Here is a 22,103-nt window from a genome sequence, read left to right on the forward strand (position 1 = left end):
AGGTGAAACAGGTCATGATCAGTGCATCTGGCAGTTCCTCTTCTCTGGAAGCCAATGGTCTTTCTTTACCTCCAAAGCTTCCCCGGTTTTATTCGCCTCAATGATATGGTCTCCCTAGTTTCTTGCCCTCTCTTTTCCCCATTAGAGCTGACACCGCGCTTATTCATGTTTTCATAATGCTCTAATTATTGCTGTCTCTCCACCTGACGCACAGTCACAATAGATTATAAATCGGTTTGGCTTCTTGCTCCTTATCAGTTTATTTTAATCCCCACATTTCCCCAATCAATAAATTGAATTAAATCATTAGCTTCTGCCTGCCCTCCCCTTGACAGCCACATTCCCGCTTTCAAGCTGGCCGTTCTAATTAGTCGCACATTACGCGGCGGCTACATGAAAGGCGCGCTGCTTGGTGTTTCAAAACAAAGAGCGCCACAATGGCTGCTGGAGATCATAGCGCTGCTGTTGGTCCGTGCATTTGTTTTTTGGGCGCGTGTGGCTTTATTACCACTCCCAAGCTCAGACATGTACCTGTGTATACTGCGCACACACTTGTGTTGAGTGGAATATAGATGTGAAAGCTACACGTGCGTGATGTTTTATTTATTTGTATTTTCACTCTGAGCTTACGCCGCACTGACATCATGATCAAAGGTGAGAAATGTGTTGCCTTGGCAGCAGGGTCTTCCAGCGCGGTCTCCACGTGCGTGCGCGGTGATCTGTGAAAGAAATGGACTCTGCATCTCCCACGCTGCGGATGGGACGGGGGGCTTGAGGGGGCTCGCGTGGGGAAATGCGAGTATAAGAAAGCCCTTCGTAATAGACAACGGTGAAGATCTTTTTCCTTTTGCGGAGCGCGCAGAGACACAGCAGCCCTTGTAGAGCAATATGTTTTGCTCTCTCTCTCTCTCGGGCTCGCACATGCTCTCTCTCGCTCTCACTCTCTCGCTCTTTGTCTTTTGAATGAAAGCGAAAGAGCATGGCTAACCAGCTGGATCCAAGAACAATCAACACCCCGCGCCATCAGGGCCTGCTTTCATGATCCCATCGCCTCAAAAATCTCTAATGATGCCCGATTATTTCTTTATTTATTTCCCCTTTTATTTATTTCTTTATTTATTTATTCATGGTTCTCTTTTTTTGTCCGCCTTTGAACTCGGCTGTTGCGGGCAAGAACAAACGCATGCGCGAGTGCTCTCGGGTGTCGTAAATGGTCTGTCGATCGGCCTGGAATTTATCCGCGAGTGGGGGGCGGATGAGGGTGGGGGGGCGCCGGTAGCCTTTCATCTCTCTTTCGCCCATCTCTCACTCTCTATTTCACCCTCAGCACCATTTACTTTTCACGCTCAGCCTCCCACACCGGCAAAGCGAACCCTAATGGACTCCTCATTATTCTAGGCCGAAAGGATTCCGTTCCTCTTCGTAATTAGGAGAGAGACGCGTGAGTTCGGATCGGCGTGAGATTCTCACAATTGTGGTGGAGCTTTCAGATCTGCCTTTAAACCGAGGAAGTGTCAGTCGTTTTTGATATAAGCATACAGGTGTCCCAGTTCAATATAATTAGCCGATTTCAACTTTGTATTATTTTTGTTTTATCATGTGCAAATCACATTGAAACTATGCGTTCATCAATTATTTCAAATGTGACTTTTCAAATGGATCTTATATAGAGCGATTGTGTACTTGATTACTGGTTTTATTATCAAAAGTAACCTTGAGCTAAAAATGGCAAGAGCTAAATATTTACGTATTTAAAGTGATAGCTCCCCACCAAAAAAACCCTATAATTTACTCATCCCTATCCCATCCTAGGTGTATAAAACGTTCTTCTTTCACATAAATATGCATCCAACCATCATAACACTGTGTCCTAACTATATTCGACATGACACTGTGAAATTGTATCTTTAAAAGGTTTTCTATGTTAATCACAGTTTCTGTCCTAACTAGCTGTGATCGGCCGTTTCTCTGGCGGCTGGAACAACGACACACAAACTATATAACAGAAGATAATCTGGGTGATTATATGCTTTTTTGAAATTCAAACGCATTTAATACAAGTTTGAATATTATTTTGCATGACGTTAAAAAGCAACAGGTCTTTTACCTCATATCTTGTGGGCACCCAAATTGTCGTGTCGTGTGTAGTTAGGTTCTAGTTTATCAGAGGGTTTTGTTGTTTGAGCCAAAAGGAGACTGGTTTTCCTATGCTGTAAATAAAACTTGGTTCTTGCGCGACTAGCATATTCTCACCATTGCTTACGCAACACCTATGTCATATACTGGAACACCACTCTTTCATAAACTTTATTGGACTTCCATTATAAAGCTTGGAAGAGCCAGGGCATTTTTTAATGTAAGTCCAATTGTATTTGTCTGAAAGAAGACATATACATGCAAGAAGTCGTATACATCTTGGATGACTTGAGAATGAGTAAAGCATAGGATAATTGTCATTTATTAGTAAACTATCCCTTTAAGATATGTAAAGATGTGTTACGGTAACTCTGAAAGACAAAGAATGTTATTCCAAAAATGCAGTTTCCACTAAAGAATTTTATCAAACCAGTTACATAAATTACATATATATCCACTGCTGGACATTGTTAGCCAAATTGAGTATATGTTAGTGATTAATATTCGTTAAAAGTCTGCAGAGACAAAAGTGTAACACCCACATACTGTACATGCTCATCACAAAGCAAGAACTTTTTTCTCAGAGGTGTTAAAATGAAAAGGCGCTTTGGTGACACAGTGGTCTAGTATGGCATGTCCCATTGCTACTGTTCCTGTTTCAAACCCTAGTGATACAATGCTCAGGTCAGTCGATGCCAGAAATAGATGCACCCGTGGTCCTGAGTGTGAAGCAATCTCAATCATTCAGAGATTCCCATGGAGCACCTTTCAACTAATCTGAAGAATATATTGTGGCTTGCACATTTGTTAAGCTCCCCTGGTGTCAGTTATAAGCAATAGCTTAAAGAAGCATATGGCTGCCTTTATTTGCTTCAGTGGAAACACAATTTAGCCTTCAGATGGGAAAAATACTGCTAATTATCTCCTACATGTTTCTATTGTTGCTTGCAATGGAAGCGAAGTGTGAAAATGTGACTTTTCATTCTATCATCTGCTCTCTTTCTTTTTCGACTCTCCAGCCCTGAAAGATGCTCGATTCCAGCTGGTCAATTTCTCAGACAACGAGCTGCGTGTGTCGTTATCCAACGTGTCTCTCTCAGACGAGGGAAGATACGTGTGCCAGCTCTATACAGACCCCCCACAGGAAGCCTACGCCGACATCACTGTGCTAAGTATGAACATTCATGCATGCATGTGCATAACACACAATAAACACAGTCATTTAGATTTTTTTGCATAATTTTTATATAGCTAGACACCGTATGAGGTTAAAAATAGTTCAAATTTGAGGAACATGTCTTTAGACACCTGTTTTTTACTCCACCTTTAATTTCAGATCAAGCTTGCATTTTATATTTTAAGCTCAAAAATTAAGCTGCGTATTAAATATATAGGTTTAAATTGTGGCTTTACGTTTTTTTAAGTATCTGAAATAAAATGCAGGTATTTTAATTCTCCCATGGTCTCATGCATTTTTATTATAATATACTCTGACATCATGTCAAGTTAAAAGTAGTTCAGCTCTAAAAATACTCAACACACCTGTGTTTTGTTCCACCTTTGCGTCCAGGTTGTAGTCAAGTTGTAGCCTACATTTCATGTTTTAATATAGGTCAAACTTACAACTGAAGAATACACACATAAATAAAAAATAAATCAATCTGCATTGTTTAACCTCTTGATCTTTAATTTAAAAGCAAAATCTCAATCTCATTTTAAAATAAAGTGTTTTTAAACTGGGTCCTTTTAAGTTATCTGAGCACGGTTTGCTGAATTTTTGTTCCATATGTGAGCGTTCCATACGATCTCAGATTATTTTAAATCACTTTCAGATATTGATACAAAAGCATGCATTGTGAACACAAACCGCTCTGGGTCCGCTTGTTTTATTCTAGCAGAGACATTCAGGTTTCGATTTTTTTTATGTGTTGGTGTGATAGAATCTATGATGCCATGTACTTTACTCTGAGCAAGCTGTCCAGGACTTCCAGCTAAAAAATAAAGAAAGCCCACAACATTAAACATCCAGCAGTATATTTAACTGTAGGCATGGGGTACTTTTTATCTTGGTGTGCACCAAACCCATCTTGTGTGTTTTCTTTCAAAAAGCTTTTTTTCCTCGCTATACAAACCAGTTCCAAAGTTCCAGTAGTGTCTGGCAGCTGAATATGCTGGAGTTTGTTCTTGACTGAGAGCTGAGGAATTTTTCTTAATATTTATTTATTAACATGTTTATTTATACATATGAAACTTCCCATATGTGGTCATGACCTCAAGGTTGAGAACCTCTGGATTAGACAGACCTGAACCTGTTGTTTTGACTGTCAGATTTCCCATGAGGCACTTGGTGCATAAACAAACACCCACAGACACACACACACGCAGGGCTTCTTTGTTTCCTGAGAAATCCTTTTATGATCAATCACCAGAGTGGAGCAGCTTTTATGAGAAGCTGCAGCAGTGTAGAATCAAGATATAGCCATTCATCTTCACCTAACAGAAGGCCCGAGACGTGGCCAAGCCAGATCCTGAGCGCCGAGCCATTCATATTTCAGAACGGAGCCGTTACCCCACATGTGCACGCACACACATTTTCGCTGCTTTTTAGAGGGGCTGCTGAAAGCCCTCAAAAACTCAACAAACACTTCACCTGCTACTTTCTTTGAGGACTCAGCTGCATGGTGGAGCCATTCAGCAGAATTATTGTTTATGTGTTTGTGCGTGTGTGTCTTTGTGTACATGTGAACGCTTTGCTGCGTTCCGCGTCTTGACATAACTGCGTGGAAAATCACCCGCACTTAAAAGTGATTATTCCGTTTTGAGAGCAGAGTTTAGTGCGGGGTGGGTATTGAGGGAGTAGGATTGCAGAGAGCTCACTGAATGTCGTCGAGTGGCTGGCTCCACAGCTTCAGACGCCCAAGTTGAAGCAGAATGCTTGAATGGAGCCCTGCTGCTCGGGGAGAGCAGGAAACCTGAATTACCCTGTCCAAAAAAATGCCACACATTTATGCCAGATTGCTAGAAGCCTAAGATTTAGGTGACCTTTTCAGGCAAGCGTTTTTAGATGTAGTGACCCTCTTGGAAATAAGGACCAATGAAAGTGAGCATGTCTATTGAAAACACTGTTATCACGGCATATCCAAGTGAGCACCCAAATGAAAAGGAAGCCTTTGGAGATGTTGGTTACAATACGCCTATAAACATTCACAATTATTCAGTGAAGTGAATGTTCTAGCAGATATGTTCCTGTCTACTAGATGTGATTATTTCTACCTGGTCTCATGGCATGAATGTACCTTGGTGCACTTTTTAGTGAGACGCGTACCAACAAGTACATATCACGAAGTACAGAGATGTACTTGAGAAGTGAGGAGCTCGTTTTGAATCCCGTGTAACTACGGTTCGACAAAACAGTTCAAATCTGTATCAAAGGAAGGTGAAATGGCACGGTTTCATCAATAAATGCGTTTTTATGTCAGTTTTACATTTGTTAACACTATCGGGCAGGTCTAGGGCATATTTTCCACATGATAGACCATTAACTTTTATCCACAGTCCACAGACATTTCAAATCTGAACCACCTCAATACATACCTATAATCAATGTAGTAAAATGTGCCCTGGTTCACATATTGAACCTGTGTTTTAGCTCCACTTAATGGACATTTCTCTTTGAAACTGTGCCAAAATGTACAGTAAGGCACAGTAAAACAGTGTTGCACAAAAAGTGTACAGAGGTACATATTGTTTATGAGACCAGGATGATTTCTTTCTGTGTTAAGCGTGATGTTTTGCCGCTATTCATGAGCATAAATAAATAAAGCATAATACACTCACTTCTATATTTTTTTATGACATGTGAATCCCTCTGTGTTGGCTATCAGTGCACCGTGGGCTGAATGTGACTCTAGTGGTGCTTGATTTACAGACCGCCTTGTAAAATCTGTCTATCCTCTCTCAGTCCCACCAGGAAACCCAATCATAGAGTCCCGCGAGGACATCGTGAGGGAGGGCAACGAGACAGAGATAACCTGCACCTCCATGGGCAGCAAACCCGCCGCAACCATCAGATGGATGAAAGGAGACAAAGAGCTACAGGGTGGGTCAAGTCACATTGTGTACACACAAACAAACCAGGTGTTTACCAAGTTTGTTTTCGCTCTGCCTGGCATCCCACAGCGTGAGGTTTTTCCCTAGTGCACTGTCCTCTGAGACTTTATGTATCGAAAAGACAAACACATTTAAACAACTTAATGCTAGGAACAAACATTGTTAGATTTATGTAATGCTTTGCAGGTCATGGGTGAATGTGCAGTACAGTGTTATTCAAAAGTTTGGGATCAGTAAGACTTTTTATTTATTTATTATTTTAAGAATAAATAGTATTCAGCAATTGCCTTTTAAACTGATAAAAATCTTTCTTTGCTTCAAAGAATACTGAAAAAGGTTTGAAAAACAGTATCAGCATATTAGAATGATTCCTCATGGATCATATGTCACTAATAGGACTGGAGTTATGACTGCAAATAAATACATTTAAAACATATTCAAATAAAATACATTTGAAATTGGAGTAATATTTTACTATATTATTAGCTTTTTGAGCACAAAATAATCTTACCAACCTCAAGCATTTGAATAGTAATTAAATATTTTTTTCCTATCACGAAATTTTCAAACATCATTTATTAATCTGTCATTAAATATGATATATAATGATATATCTTTACATATTTATATATTTATTTACACATTCATATATGTATTTGTTTAGTTGTATACTGTACATCAGTTTTTGTGAGAAAAAACAACAAGTGTGTCCAAACGTTTGACCAGTTGTGTATTTATTATTTCACATACCCCTTCTCTACATATTGTTGTTTATAAAGGTTTGAACGTCTTCCAATGTCTTCATAAAAGTCATACCACATCCATTTTAACATCTGCTTACCTGAACACTCCTCACAGAAGAATTTTCTGTAATGGTCCGTGTGGGTGAGCGAGAGGCCGTACCTTTAACCCTCAGCCGTCTAGACACGGGCAATTTGCATATGTACAAATTACTGCATATAAGCTGTCCTAATAACAGCTATCCCAAATGAGACGGCTAAATTGGAGTCCTGGACGGATGTTTTCATTTGGTAATTAGCGATAAGCTCAGTCAGTGGTCTCCATTTCTCTCCGCTGGGAGTTTCGGCAGCTATTACACGGCATTGTTCTGTTCATTTGTCACCGGTTGTTTTGTTTTTATGTAACATCAATATATTATTGGACAGTTGGACAAATGTAGCACTAAAGATGAACGAGTTCGCCTCAGTGAGATGGACAGCAGGACATGAATATTCTGTTCTTGTACAGCGGAGCGGTTTGAATGGAGGAGGAGAAAGAGATTGAAGAAAGCGAGGGCCCCTTTTCCTGATACAGGCGGTGCAACGCTGGCACTCACTGGCTGGAAATTGCTTTTGGCCCCTGCGCCTTTTCGGATTTATTTTTAATTAAATGTCCTCATCATTCAGCCTAATTACCTCTAGGATAATCAGGCTTTTTTAAATATCATTTAAAGGTTACACCCATACAGCCCCGGAATGTAAACTCAGCCGCCCCCGTGATGTACCACCTCATCCTCCCTCTCTCTCACACATACACAACCTTCCCAGGCTTCTCCGTGTTTTGTGCTGCATTTAGTACTTCTGTTTTACATCCTGCTCCATTGTTGACACACACCTGTCTCGTAAGACTGGCTGAATGAACGTCGGGAAACAATGAGTTGTTAATTTCCTCCTGTCAGACGACGGCGGGCCCGCTCATTGTGTCATTGCTTAAAAATATAATCTCATTTCAATTAGCCCACTAAGCTCAGCTGAAGCACAATGGCACGATTTAGAATATTTAATGGCTTTAAGGAAGTTTGCTAAACACTCGTTTGGCCCCAGATCTCCAGACTGCCCTCTTCCAGGGAGTGACTTTCCATCGGAAGGTGTTGAATAATGGGAAATAAAAAGGGGGAGGGCAAATTATAGAGAGCGAAAAATGTGAAGAAATGGGGAATTCAATAGGGACAGGATCTCTTTTGATATTCAGCCCACTGTATCGCTGCAGATCGGGACTAATCAGAGCTCCTTTGCATTTCAAAAAGGGAGATGTTATTGAAATGAAGAAATGTCTGAATGACAGTGATTGACCTGTGATTATCTCTTTATCAGCAGTGACTGTGGCATTGTGAGGGAGAATATAGACGTGCTTCTGGGCTCTCAATGAGCTCTGTGTCTTCACTTATTCGAGATATGATTGTCTGAATATCCATTCACTGCTGATAATGCTGAATGCAGAACGAATGAATGCTCAAGACAAGGAATTGTCAAAAAAAAAATTGTCTGGAGTATTGAGATGGCTAGATTTCCACACAGCAGTGCCATTTTTGTGGAAAAAATTAGCATTGTGTATTGTTGATAACATTGATAACACAGCCAGAAGATAGATGCAGTCCTCACATAAATGACAAAAGAAAAATAGAAACCGCACATAAATTGCAACGTGTGATACAACAGCAAATATACACAAAACTGAGGTCCGTAAGACTTCTTTATTTTTTATCAAAAAGAAATGAATGAGGTTAAACATTCCTATTTCAAATAAATGTTGTTCTTTTGAACTTTCTGTTCATCTAAGAATCCTGAAAATCTTGGTTTCTGCAAAAAAGTGTTTCTTGAACAACAAATCAGAATTAAGGATCATGTGACACTGAATCAATGCTGCCATCACAGAAATAAATTACATTTTGCACTATATTAGAATAGAACATGGTTATTTCAAATAGTAATAATATTATATAATAATTGATCAAATAAATAAAGCCCTGGCGAGCATAAGAGACTTCTTTAAAACCCAAATCTTTGAACAGTACTGTAATTTATCCAAGATTAAAGGGATAGTTCACAGAAAAATGAAAATTCTTTAATCATTTGCCCACCCTCATTTTGATTTAAGCCCTTTCAAGCAAGCTATTTTGAAGAATGAAGAACTGGTTTTATCCATGCGATGAAAGTCAACGTGGCCCATAACAGCTTTATATGTGCATAAATATCTCCAAATGATCTTCTTTTATGTTCTACTGAATAATGGGTTTGAAACAAGGATGAGTGATTGATTACAGATTTCTTTTATTATGTGTGTGAATTATTTTCAGTACAGGAAGCCATTCGCAGTTCGATTTCCTGAAGAGCATAAACAACCAGCTTGGCATGGTAACACTGGCTCAATCAGTGGTATTAGTTTGGAGAAAGTTGGAGGGAATGGTTTGAGGAAACCTTTTTGAAAACAGTCATTATAGTTTCAGCTAGTGTCACATAAATGACACACCTATAATGTTTACCTCCATCAAACTCTCATTTTTCCGTGTCTTTTCTTTTAGTCTGTCACTACCACATCTAATTCGTTTTTTTTAATGGTCAAGTGGATTTTTTTTCTACACAAATACACAAACAGGACAATAGGTCTCTCTCTCTCTCTCCCGCGTTCTCGCTCATGCCTTCTCTCCTTCTTCCTCTCTTTCCACCCACGCCTGTTTCTCTCCACAAGGCCAGAGCAGTAATTGAGTGATGGAGGTCTGTGCGGTGCTGCGAGGCTATTGTCTGGAGCCGCACAATGACTCTGAGTCTTTTGTGTTCTTCATGCCCACTTGATGCTGCTGAAGGAGGGCTGCGGGTCAGAGGCATCCACTACAGCCATTATATCTCACTTCATAAAGCACAAAAACACCATCACAGCCCACACAGTTGCCAATGAGTGACAGCTGCATAACAAGGCTCCAAAGGAAGCAATTTGGGGCTGTTTTTCAGCCACATGGCCCCTCCCATATGGTCACATTTCAGGTGAAGCTGCAGGGGGCTGTTTACTGTACACATGTCATCGATAAGCTACAGCGAGTCTCCGTATGTCACATATGTGCGAGTCGTTAGGGGATCCGCTTTGTTAGACGGCTCACAGGATGTAACGTATACTGTGGCCTTCAATACATTTAGCCACCCGTGGTTTCTTGACAGAGATGATAATGAAAGCGATTAATTTTGAATTGAATGTCTCTCGTTGGTTCCTGTCTCTCACAGGCAAATCTAAAGTGGAGGCCACGTATGACAGGATGTTCACTGTGACTAGCTGGCTGAGGTTTACCGTCACAAGAGAGGATGATGGAGTTCCTGTGGTTTGCATTGTCGACCATCCAGCGGTCAAGGACTTTCAGGCGCAGAAGTACCTTGAAGTACAATGTGAGTGAGCTGGCACATTAAGAGATATTTATTAATATTACATTATATTATGTGAATATTATGTTTAACCTTTCATTTTCATTTCAGTATAATTTTATAATTATTACAATGAGTATTACATATGAGTGATATGTTTGGATTGAAACTTTTTTTTATTATTATTTAAATTGTGGACAGCTTTTAAAAACACAATTGTGCAAATTTGAAATATTTCAAGATTTAAGCATATATAAATTAATATCTTTGTGTAAATTAAGGAGCATTTTATTGTTTATTTTATTTATTTTTTGAATTACAATGTGAATGAGCTAAGGACATGACATAATTTTTAATACACTGTAAATGTGGAATTACTATCTATTTATTATTAAATTAGAGACTGAATAATTGTGAATAATATATTATATATATATATATATATATATATATATATATATATATATATATATATATATATATATATATTTAGATGAATAAAGGTGTTTTTCTAAGTATTGTCATTTATTTGTTTTTGGGGTTTTTAAATATAATTTGAGTGAACAGTGTAAATATTGACATATTATGTAATTGTTAGTCATTTAAATATAATAATATCATAAATATATATCAATATATATATAGTTATATCTTGGGTATTTACTTGGAAGTACAAAGGACGTGTGACCGCATTTTAAATATATACATATGGAGTTAGTACTGTTGAATTAATAGTATATTATGGTAACATATATTAATAATAGATAAAGGTGTTCCTCTTCCTCCTGTTTTCCGCTTTGTGTAAAGTTAGGATATTTCTTGTTATCTTTGTCCTTGTGTTAGAAATCAGTCAGGCCTATCCTTTCCCTTGTGAGAGCGGACATTAGCCCTGCCATGTCACCTGGCCTGTGATGAAAGATTAAGCATGTTTTTGCGCTTGGGTAATTCAGTCCTGACACAGAGATTGTGCCTCTGATTGGAGGACAGCCTTGGGCACTGTCTTCTGTGATACAGATACAGATATGATTTTTAAAGATGTTTTCTTTGGATCCTCAAGCATATTCTTCCATGAGGTTAATCTTGCCTACCACTTGATTTAGAAGATCACCGGAAAACGCTTTTTTGCTCGACCTTTATCTACCAAAGGCAACACATCTCCAGAAACTGCAGGATATTTGGTGCCCAACTTAAAGTAGAAAAATGTAAAGCCATTTTGTCTGTGCTATTTAACTGGATTTCGTGCTCACGGCCAGCCTTTGTCATGCTCCGGGGAGAGCTGGTGCACGAGTCATTGTCTGGCTCACTCTTCTTTCAAATTGGGCTGCTGAAACTGGGAAAACAATCAATGTTAAAAAATCATTGAGTGAAGGCAGCCTTAATGGAGTTCATTTTTACAATAGAAAATAGAAAACTATTGCTGTGGATATTAAATAAGCCAGAAATATTGATAGCTACACCACGCAAACAGTTCCACCGATGTGCAGTTCAGCAGCTTGAGGGAAATTAAACTCTCCGTGGTGGCGGTGCTAAGAAATGACGACAATATCTCGTGTCAATAATTGTGTTATTAGAATTAGAGTGACCTTTTCTGTCCGGCACACCAGCTACACACCAACCGGAGGCCGGTGGCGCTGCTTTCCGTGGATTTACTGCTCATGTGCCCGAGAGAGAGAGAGAGAGAGAGAGAGAGAGAGAGAGAGAGAGCTTTGGAAAGGAACTAATGCAGGGGAAGCTTCAAAGCAAGAAACTTTCACTCAGAGCCTTTCATGCGAAGAGTTTGAAGATGACAAGGGGAGAAATGGAAGGAGTCTCCATAGAGCTGAGACAAACAGGTGGATATTCCTCTTACAGAACTTCTGAGCGGACCGCTCTCTCTCTTTCTCTCTCTATTTCGCTTTAGACCAGACTGTCCATCATGGACACAGAAATGTTAGCTCTGACAGGGTGTAATTTGGACAGATAGAAGGCCAACAGATCACTTTTTGTTGATAGAAGAGGTCAAACAGGAAAGCATCAAGTGGGCAAAGCACTCAACAAATTTAGCGATTGCCAAAAAGCCAGTTGAAACGTCAGCCCTGAAATAATGTGATAAATCTTGTCAGGACATTGACGCTTATTTTTTTCCCGTCGTACACTTTAAAAATCCAAGAAAGTGTGAAATCCGTGGGTCAAAGTGAAGTCACCGTTCACTCAACATCCAGTCTATTCAAAGTGCCGTAAGAGCCGGTGAAATTGAAAGAGTGGAAACTGGGGGTTATTGTGGGCGACTTTGACATGGCTTCAGCGAACTAATCTTTCACCCCTTTGAATCTACGGGGACACTCAGCATCTCTCTGTGTGGATTTTTTTGTGAATTCCTTGGCCCTTATGCATGACCTGCCTCCAACGCAAGGTCTGCTGCTTATCCTGTTTCATGCATATTAATGGCTCTGGACTATTTACATTACAAACCCACTGTTTCATCTATCAGCGCATGTGTACTGTTTAACCCACATTGCTTGCCAAAGTGAGCGAATGATGTCATTAAGTTGCACATGGGAGCAGCTCTAATATCTCCCCCACGTCTGTGGAATGTACACACAGCGTTGTCACATAAGCATCTGCGGAACGCCACTTCAAGCTCTATTACTGGGGGAATATTAGATTTGGGTTCCTTTGAGAAACTAGAGGGCTGGATGCCGGCCAGCTCTGGAATGGAGCGTAGGACTGGAAAGGCATAGCTCAGCCATTACAACCTGTCAGTTTGAGAGGATGAATACCTCCAAGGAAACAGCAGGAACCTCAGAGCACGCGTCTCATGTGGAGCCCACTTACATAACGTGGTGGGCTTGGCAAGCGCTCCACAGCCTCCTGTGAATCTTGGGAACTTTAAAGGGATAGTTCACTCAGAAATGAAAAATCTGTTATCATTTACACGCTCTCATGGCGTTCCAAACCCGTAGGACTGGCTTTCTTCTACATGTTCTAAAAAAAAAAAAAATTTTATGTTTTTTGTCCATACAATAGAAATCAATGGGGTCCAACTCACTGTTGTTTTGGACTCCACTGACTTTCATTGTATGGGAAAAAAGAGTTCTTCAGAATACTTCTTTTGTGTTTCACAGAAGAGAGTCAGTCATACAGGGTTGAAAAGACATGAGGGAGAGTAAATAACGTCAGCAGAAGGGATTGCATTGAGGGCGATGAATCATTCACATTGAGACCAGAAACATGAATTATGAAAATAATATAATTTCAAGTTCACTTCAAGATGGTTTAATGGTGCTAGTACGGTCACTAATAGCCCTTTTCTGTAAATTAGCAATGAAAAATACTTCTAAAGCAAGGCTTCTGGCCTTCGAGGTCCAATTTCCTGTAAAGTTTAGCTCCAGCCTTAATCAAACACACCTAAACATACTAATCAAGTTCTTCGAGATTACTGGAAAATTACTGGCAGGTGAGTTTGATCAAGGTCGGAGCTAAATGAGTTTAGTTTCTTCTAAACTCATAGAACGTAGACCATGACCTTTTCTAAAGCATTTATTAATCTTAGTTATTGTTGATTCCAACATTTTTAATGCATTATTAAAACCAATAGTTATGTTAATTGACCTGACTAACATGAACTAACAATGAATATATATATATATATATATATATATATATATATATATATATATATATATATATATATATATATATTGCTCATTGTTAGTTAATGCAATAAATAGTTAACAAATTACACCTTCAAAGTGTTGTTACCCCTATATAAATTGTAATAGAATAAATTTTGGCAAAGGCTGTACAAACGTAGCTTTTATGCAATTTTTTTCTGTTGCTTTGTTTATTTACTTATTGTTTTTCACTTTATTTGGCACACCTAAGTGTTGTTCTTGTATCCATTATGCCTAATGAAAGGCCAGTAACACATTCTTGCCTTTCAGTGTTTTTCATGTTTTGTTTTTTTTCTGTCTTTTATGGTTTATTTTCTCGCTGCACTCATTAGCACTCAGTATAACAAAAAAGGTAGCCGTTTCCTGTTTTGCCTGTCATGTACCTATATGTAGAAACACTACCTGGCAAACAGGAGCCTATTTAGTATATGCCTGATATTAGAGACATTCTACAAAAGCAGCAGCGAAACAGCCTTGTGTAGTCCATTAAATGCCAAGGGTCCTAAATGTCTCTATGATTTTCTTACATAAGCTGTTTGCCATTAAGTTTCATCATGTCATTAGACCGCCAGACAGACCGAAAAATCCTATTAGACGCTAGAAATTGGCACAGAGGTGTAATACGGTTATGCAAGGAGTTCAGACAAATGTGGTGCGAGTGACCGGCCCGCGTGAATCTGTATGTCAGATCCTACCCTCCGACGGTGCCGAGACACACCACGCTGGATACTTCGACGTGAGAGAGCGTTAGTTATATGTCCGACGTCAGTTTGAATGTCACCCCTCCTGCTGCACTGTACAAACACAGCAGGAAGTCTAATCCCAGCTGAATTGGAAAAGAACTGAGACTTGCCAAGGAGAAGTGCACATTTCATGCTGAATGTAGCAGCTACGTCTGAGAGGCAAGGCTGACGCAAGGTGCAAAAAGCCAGCGGGCTACCTGCTGCCAGTCACTGGAGAATAGAACCATTGAGCGGCCAGTCGTTTTAATAGATATGAGAAAGGGCAGTACTTACGGAGCAGAAAGGTCAATGCTGAGAGCGCTTGAATATGGACATTGGTGATGTCATGACTTCTCACTGTATACACAGCAAACATCAGGGTGTATCGATTATGTTTAAATGACTCTAAAGGTTAATAGAAAAAAAAAGCATGCGCACGTTTTGTATCAAACAATGGTAATGCTGAAGAGTCAAACCAGATGACTGAGAACAATCCAATAAGTGTTGAACAAAGCCAAGGCTGTTTAAAGTTTCATGCAGCCCGGGGGCACAAGACACTGATGTGCTTTACTTTTCTCCTCCACAGATAAACCTGAGGTGACGATCAAGGTGGAGTTTCCGCAGGGCCTGATTAGAGAGGGCGAGAATCTGGAACTGACGTGCCAGGCTAAAGGCAAACCACAGTAAGATGCCCCTCTCCTGTGTGTTCCATTTCTGACTATATTGGCAACTTTTCAACTGTTTGTTCTGGTATGGATGAGTCAGAGACATGGTCTTTCTTCCCATAAAACCCACAGCCAAATGAGTGATCGCCATCACAAGGCATTCAGTGGAATTCTTGTCCTGAATTCATTGGACAAGCAGCATTTCAAGATATTTTGTGATATTGCTTAATTGAATTTAATAAAAAAAAAAAATTATTTTAGTCTTAAATCATCTTAAATTACCTACGCAATGAAATTGAGAAGGACACTGGGAATAATCATATTCATAAACATACATCACTGTATTTTTTTACTTTTTGCCTTTTACTTTTTATTGACTGTTGATTACTTTATTGGTTAAACAACATTAAATTAAAAAACATTTTCATTTAGTAGAGAATCTAATTAGATAAAACTACATGGACGAGAGGAATGGAAACTGAAGACAATTTACAATTTCCAACATGTCCAGAATATAGGAAATTATTGTAGTCTGCAGCATCAGACGTAAAAATGCAGATAGAATTTGAAAGTTGGTTTAAAATGTTCAAAAAATGACATAAATTTTGTTAATTAAACTGAAGATGCAGCAAAGCTAAAATACTTTTTTGATGGCCAGTAATATTAATAGTCATTTTCATTTCACCCTTGTTAAATACACAGTGGCCCCAAAATGTGATTTTTTTTTTTAATGATCATTTATTTATTTGGTTTGCAGTGAAATTCATGCAATTTACATTTTACAAAAGCGTCCAGGTATTTTCTGTGGTCATCGCACGTGAGCATTAAGTGAGTTATCAATGTTAGTCCATTGCGTGAGAACATGTAATGAAAGCCATTCCGGTGTTTTTACATTCAACAAGCCTCATAACATCCCCAAGCCGAAATGCTGCGGGCAGACGAGGCGCCACCCGAATTCATTTAATAAAGATGAAAATACAATCAATACAGTGAGCAGAAAATTGGAAGTCATTTTCATTAAAGCTTGGAGAGGGGCTGCAGTCATTACTGTCAGACAGAGCAGGGCTTGGCTTGCCATCCCATTTGTATTCTCCGCCTCACGCCAGGTTCTCTGCAGCCCCTCCACTGTGTGTTTTTCCCCATGCCTTCCTCTCAATAAGGCACTTTTTCTAGGTCATTTCTCCCTTTCCATATCAGGAATGTCTGCATCTTTATGCCACGCATGTATATTTAACCTCAGATTGAGACTCTTTGAGATTCCCCACTCGCTGCTCGCCATCAAATGTTGTTTTGCCGTCCTCAGAGGCTGAGGATCAACTGCTATTGAACGCGAACCGGTCTTTTGTTTCGAAGCTGTGAAGGTTTTTTGTTTTGTTTTTTTGTATTTTTCCCCTCTCCCCTTTTAAACAGGATGGTAACAAGTTTAAACACTGACACAAAAACCAGAACAACAAGGGAAAGCCTCCTCAGATGCTCTTGGGAAATAACTACACTGCAGCAGTGCCATTGAAACTTGTGAGAGCCGAGCAGAGTTTAGAGCCTCTTTTATTTTTCCACAGTGGGTATAGCTCATTCTGCTCATCACTGTGAAAGTAGAATAGGCTGTTGTGTGCCCGGCTCAGGTGTTTAGAGAACAAAAGGAGATAGCTCGCAGTGGCAGTTAATTGAGGCAGACAAGAGAAAATCACAGCCTTTCGCTTTTTGTTACTTCGCCAAAATGTAGTTCATTTGCCAATTCCGTAGGCTGCGACATTGGTCGAATCCCACAATCTGTGTTACTGACCACAACTGATCATTTTTTTGAGGTTAGGGCCATAGCTGTTTTTAGCCTCAGCACAAATTGCACATATTAACATGATTACATATTGCAAACACACACAAAAAAGGACTCAAAATGTATGCATACCAACTGTTGTGTCCGAGGAATCACTTGCATGGTTATTTCAAACAATAAATACTTAGGATTTTTAAAGATTTTTTAAAATCTACATTTTGTCATTTAAAACAAAAAGTAGACATGCTTTTTTTTATTCTATCTATTATTATTATTATAAATAATTTATTTGTCAAAATATATACAGACAAAAATGGTGTTTTACTAAGAAAATACTAGTGGATTTCACAAAAAAAAAAGATTAAGAAACAGCAAATATTTGAATGAAACAATTAATGCTAAATTACTACATTTTTGTATAAAATGTTCTTGTAAAACATTTTCCAGAAATAAACTGTACTGCTCAAGATTATATGCAGTCCTGCCATACAATGTCCTATAAAACTTTATATGGTACTCAGACAGCTTCTTAATCTGAGTAAGAGATCCCTTGGCCAGAAAAGACTTTATATTATGGCTTCTCAACTTTAAAGCTAATCCATTTCTGCTGTGTGTCTCCATCCAGGCCTCAGCAGGTGAATTGGGTGAGGGTGGATGACGACGTGCCGCCACACGCGGTCATCACCGGCTCAGATCTCTTCATTGAGAACCTCAACAAGTCCTACAACGGCACTTACCGGTGTATGGCGTCCAACTCTGTGGGTGAAACGTACGCTGACTACATTCTATATGTGCGCGGTAAGTTCAAAGTGACCGAGTAGTTCTGTCTCTCCGACCTCTTCCTCTTTCACCCACTCCACCACTCCATCTGAGTCATGGGTCAATAACATTGATCTCAATGACATTTCCTTTCCTTTAGGACACGTTCTAATCTGACCGTTTTCCTCCTGGAATTTACTTCTGATATCTTTTGCTGCGCTAAGCCTGTGGTGAAATTGCTGTCCTCCTTTTTCAGAGCGCAACAATGGACTCTGAGCTATTTTAAAAAGAATTTGTGCTGCAATGAGGATCTTTAAGTGAACCGGTATACAGTGTATGTCAGTAGCGAGGGAGGCAAAGCCCAGCTCATTCACATTCAAGTCATTTGATCTAAACGATACTGGTGAATAAGCTTTAAAGTAGCCGAACTTTTTTGTTTATGTGTGCGTGTGTGGGAACAGCGCATGTTGTCGGTGGGTCGCCACAGAAACTTGGCTTCGCCCGGGTTGTGCGTGTTCCAAAAACTTGCCCCAGCACGAAGTGCAAATGCGCCAGTAATTGCGACAGGCTTTTCACACGTTTCTCCCATGAGTGGCTTGGCAGTCGTTCCACGAGAAATTCATGACAGTTGAACCAACAGAATAGAAAAGAGAGTGACACAGCCACGTATGGTGCTGCGAGAGCTCAAATCCCTCCCCTATTAAAAACAACGTTCAATATAGCACACACTATCAGGACGTTTTATGAATTTTACGTCTGATGCTGCTTTTAATATCTACCCAACTCAACCACGTATCTGACATTAGAATTGCTAATGCAGAAACGGGGGCTGTCACCATTTAATCTAGCATCATGCTTTTCTGTTGTGTTAACATGCAATAAAATATATTCGACACGTAAACATACATGTGCGCTCGTAATGACAGGCACTGGTGACATCTGGGTGCTCTATAGTCTCATAATTATTCTCCCTCAAATTAATAGGACGACATCTGCGTATTACAAACTCAGTGGCCCTGACACATTCAGCAAGACCCACAGCGCTTCTCGCATACTTCGCATATCACGGCATTCTGTCGAGGCACTGTTCAATTAAACGCTCTGCTTTACAGAGATGTTAAAGGGAAGGCAAAATGAGCGTTTAGCAAGCTGTCTCTGTGAGGACACATTTTCATACAGGCGGCATATGTAATGCATGGCATATCGGAGGGGTAATTGTGAAGCTATTCATGCGTGGCCTTATGTAAGCACTATAAGGGTTGTTAACACTTTCAGCTCTTCTATATAAAAATAAATCTGTGGATTAGATGCACCTTGTCAAATGGTGCCATGTCGTCATTTACCAACATCTTCCTAGCCGTTATTCTGAATCATGGGAGTATTTGGAGGGGGCACCATAGGTGGTCCTGGCTTACTAAGTGTCCAGATGATGAAAGGGAGAACAAAACACCAAGTGTGTTAAAACTGATTGAGTATGTTACTTCAGATTGAAAATCGCAATAAAAATTGCAGCTGAAATTTGACAGCTAGTAATCACCAAGCATTTAGTTGTTTCAAAAGCAGATCTTGAGCGTTATTAGGGAGTGGAGATGTAGAGTTTAAAGCATATGATGGGGAGAAGATGAGACTCAAATGGACTGTATTAAATTAATGGACTTATAAATGTATAAATGATTTATGCTGCTAAGATTGAGAAAAAACACTTTATTACCTATTAAAATCATTTGAACATTAAGGGCCAGATTTACTAAAAGCTTGCGTCTGCGCAAACCATCTTTTGGTGTTAAAATAGTGCTGTCAGGATTTACTAAAGACACACAGTGAATAATTAGAACTGAAAACGCATTAAACACTGTTATTTTTACACCTGACCTTACTGAATATTTCCATTACTGGTATTTACGCAGTTGTTTTGTATTTAACGACCAAAACAGTCATTAAAAGCTATATTGCGCTACCTACATTTGTATTTTATTTGTTCATTCATTTATTCATTTAAAATTTTAATTCATCAACTTTTATCAGTTTTTAAGACTTTGTATAAAAAAAAGTTCATTTCAATTATTTATCCATCCGTTTAATTTTTACTTTTTACTCTTACATTTTAAAACTGTTGTCATTATTTTTATCATTGGTTGCTTATGAATTAGGAGAAAAGCATATGCAATACACACTGATGTTATCAGATTCTTGGTTTGTGGTAGCAGATCATCCTGGGCTCTCAACAGACAGCCAGAACAGATGTACTGCAGAGGCAATTTTTCTCTAATGCGTTTGTTCCCCAACTGTTGTGAAGCTAAGTGATGGAGAACACTTGGAGGGTGGCTGGCACTAAACTGGTTATGGGGAAAAAATACATTCCCTGAGACATTTTCTAGGGCCCCCATCCCAGCATGCCCCTGCGGGGGAATGAGATCTAACACACCGGCCTGTAACAAGTTTACAGAGCGCCTCTAACCTAATAAAGACTACCTTTGCCTTCACAGCCCTGGCCTTTAATATTGCGCACTCCTCCTCTGCCTGTCACCCTCGCTCACGTTTCCTCTCCGTAACAATTCCTCCATGCTTAGAGGGCTTTCCTTTGGTATCTCACAGCCGCCCAGCTGAAATCGATCACAGCAATACACTTCCTTAAGTGCGCTTAGAGTGCATGCTGAACCCAAACACAAACATGATTTTGTTCACTTGGTGGGTCAAGAATCAGGGTTCCCATGGTATAATTGTGTTTTCCAGGCCGGGAAAAGTAAATTTTTCTAAATATGCTTTGACCTAAAACATTTAATAGGCTAAATATTGCTCTTCTGTAGAGTAAAACTTTCTTTTGAGTTATAGTATGATTTGTACTGTTCTTTTTAAAGGGACAGTGCACCCCAAAATTAAAATGGTCATGTCGTCCCAAACATATATGACTTTCTCTCTTCTGTAGAACACAAAAGAACATTTTTCAAAGAATGGTGGCAATTAAATTGTTTCAGTTCAAATTAACTTCCCTTGTGTTCCCAGAAATGACAAAAGAAGTCAGTGGGAACCAAAACTGTATTGTTATCGACATTAAGTCAATGATGACACAATACAATTTTTTGATGTATCATGAATTGGTCAAAATCTTAACCTTAAATTTTAACCAATAATCTCAAATCACTGAAAGATCTCAAAAATGTAAACAAGATTGGATCCCTGAATAATGCGCTTGTGGTTATGGAAATTTACATCCATCCACAAGCCAAAGTAAAGCCTCGGCCCCGCGCTTCCTCCGAGGGAATCCCTTATGTGTTTGTGTAAATGGCAAGCATAAACAGATATTTGTTTTAGTGTAAGCCTAAATCCTCAACCCTCGCACGTAAACCAATGTGGATTCAACACAGCTTGCTGAAAACACATTGCATGGAGACTGATAAACAGCTTGATTTTGTGACAAGCCTTAGACTTGTTTGAGGCACCTAATTGTCCCTTATATCCAACAACATGTGTAACGCAAGAAGAGAACTGAGAAAGAACAGCTGCAGGAACAGCAGTCTTCCTAGCAGTGCATGTAACTCGAGAAGATCCAGTCTCGGTCCAGCGAGCTCAACATATGTAGGCAAAGAAAAAAAAAACCCAATCTACACTGCTGTCATGGTGGGTCCAATCCCATCTCTGTGCTATAATAATGGAGCCGTAAATCACTTCTCTCCATACTTTTTCTGCCTTTTTTGTAGCTCGCTTACTTTTATTCAATTCTCCCCATCAGTGTTTCCCATACAGTTCATCGTATTTGTGACACACACATTTAAAAGTCAGATTGCCCTGATAAATTTGGCTGCTGTCAAACACGACCTCGGCAGCCCGCCGTTCAAAAATCTAGTCATCTGTGAATTCAGACATGCAAATGTGCCGTATTAGAGTTGGCAGTGTAAAACCTTCCTACTGGATGTCTGAAGATGAAAGAATGCATTGCAAATGACGTGCAGGCTTTCGTATCTAAGCTAAAACTAGAGCATCTGAACCGTCATGCGCATTTGCTTACAGAATTATATGACACTTGTTGATGTAAAATTCAAAAATTGTATAACCATGGATAATTGGCCGTGTATAAGTAACCCGTGTATAATAAAAATAAGTATTATTATTTTTTACATTTATAACAACAAATTCTAAAATAATAATATTAACAA

General features: G+C 39.3%; 1 protein-coding gene across 1 annotated transcript in view; it reads left to right on the plus strand.

Annotated features, from left to right (window-relative positions):
- The window catches only part of cadm1a (cell adhesion molecule 1a), a 233,862-nt gene that overhangs the window by 172,156 nt on the left and 39,603 nt on the right, over positions 1-22,103 (plus strand). The window contains 5 exon segments of the mRNA XM_043221808.1: positions 3,156-3,308; positions 6,098-6,235; positions 10,242-10,400; positions 15,338-15,434; positions 17,816-17,988. Coding sequence (XP_043077743.1) covers positions 3,156-3,308; positions 6,098-6,235; positions 10,242-10,400; positions 15,338-15,434; positions 17,816-17,988 — 720 coding nt within the window.

The sequence above is a fragment of the Puntigrus tetrazona genome, chromosome 21, assembly GCF_018831695.1.
Source record: "Puntigrus tetrazona isolate hp1 chromosome 21, ASM1883169v1, whole genome shotgun sequence".
In the NCBI taxonomy this organism is placed as follows: Eukaryota; Metazoa; Chordata; class Actinopteri; order Cypriniformes; family Cyprinidae; genus Puntigrus; species Puntigrus tetrazona.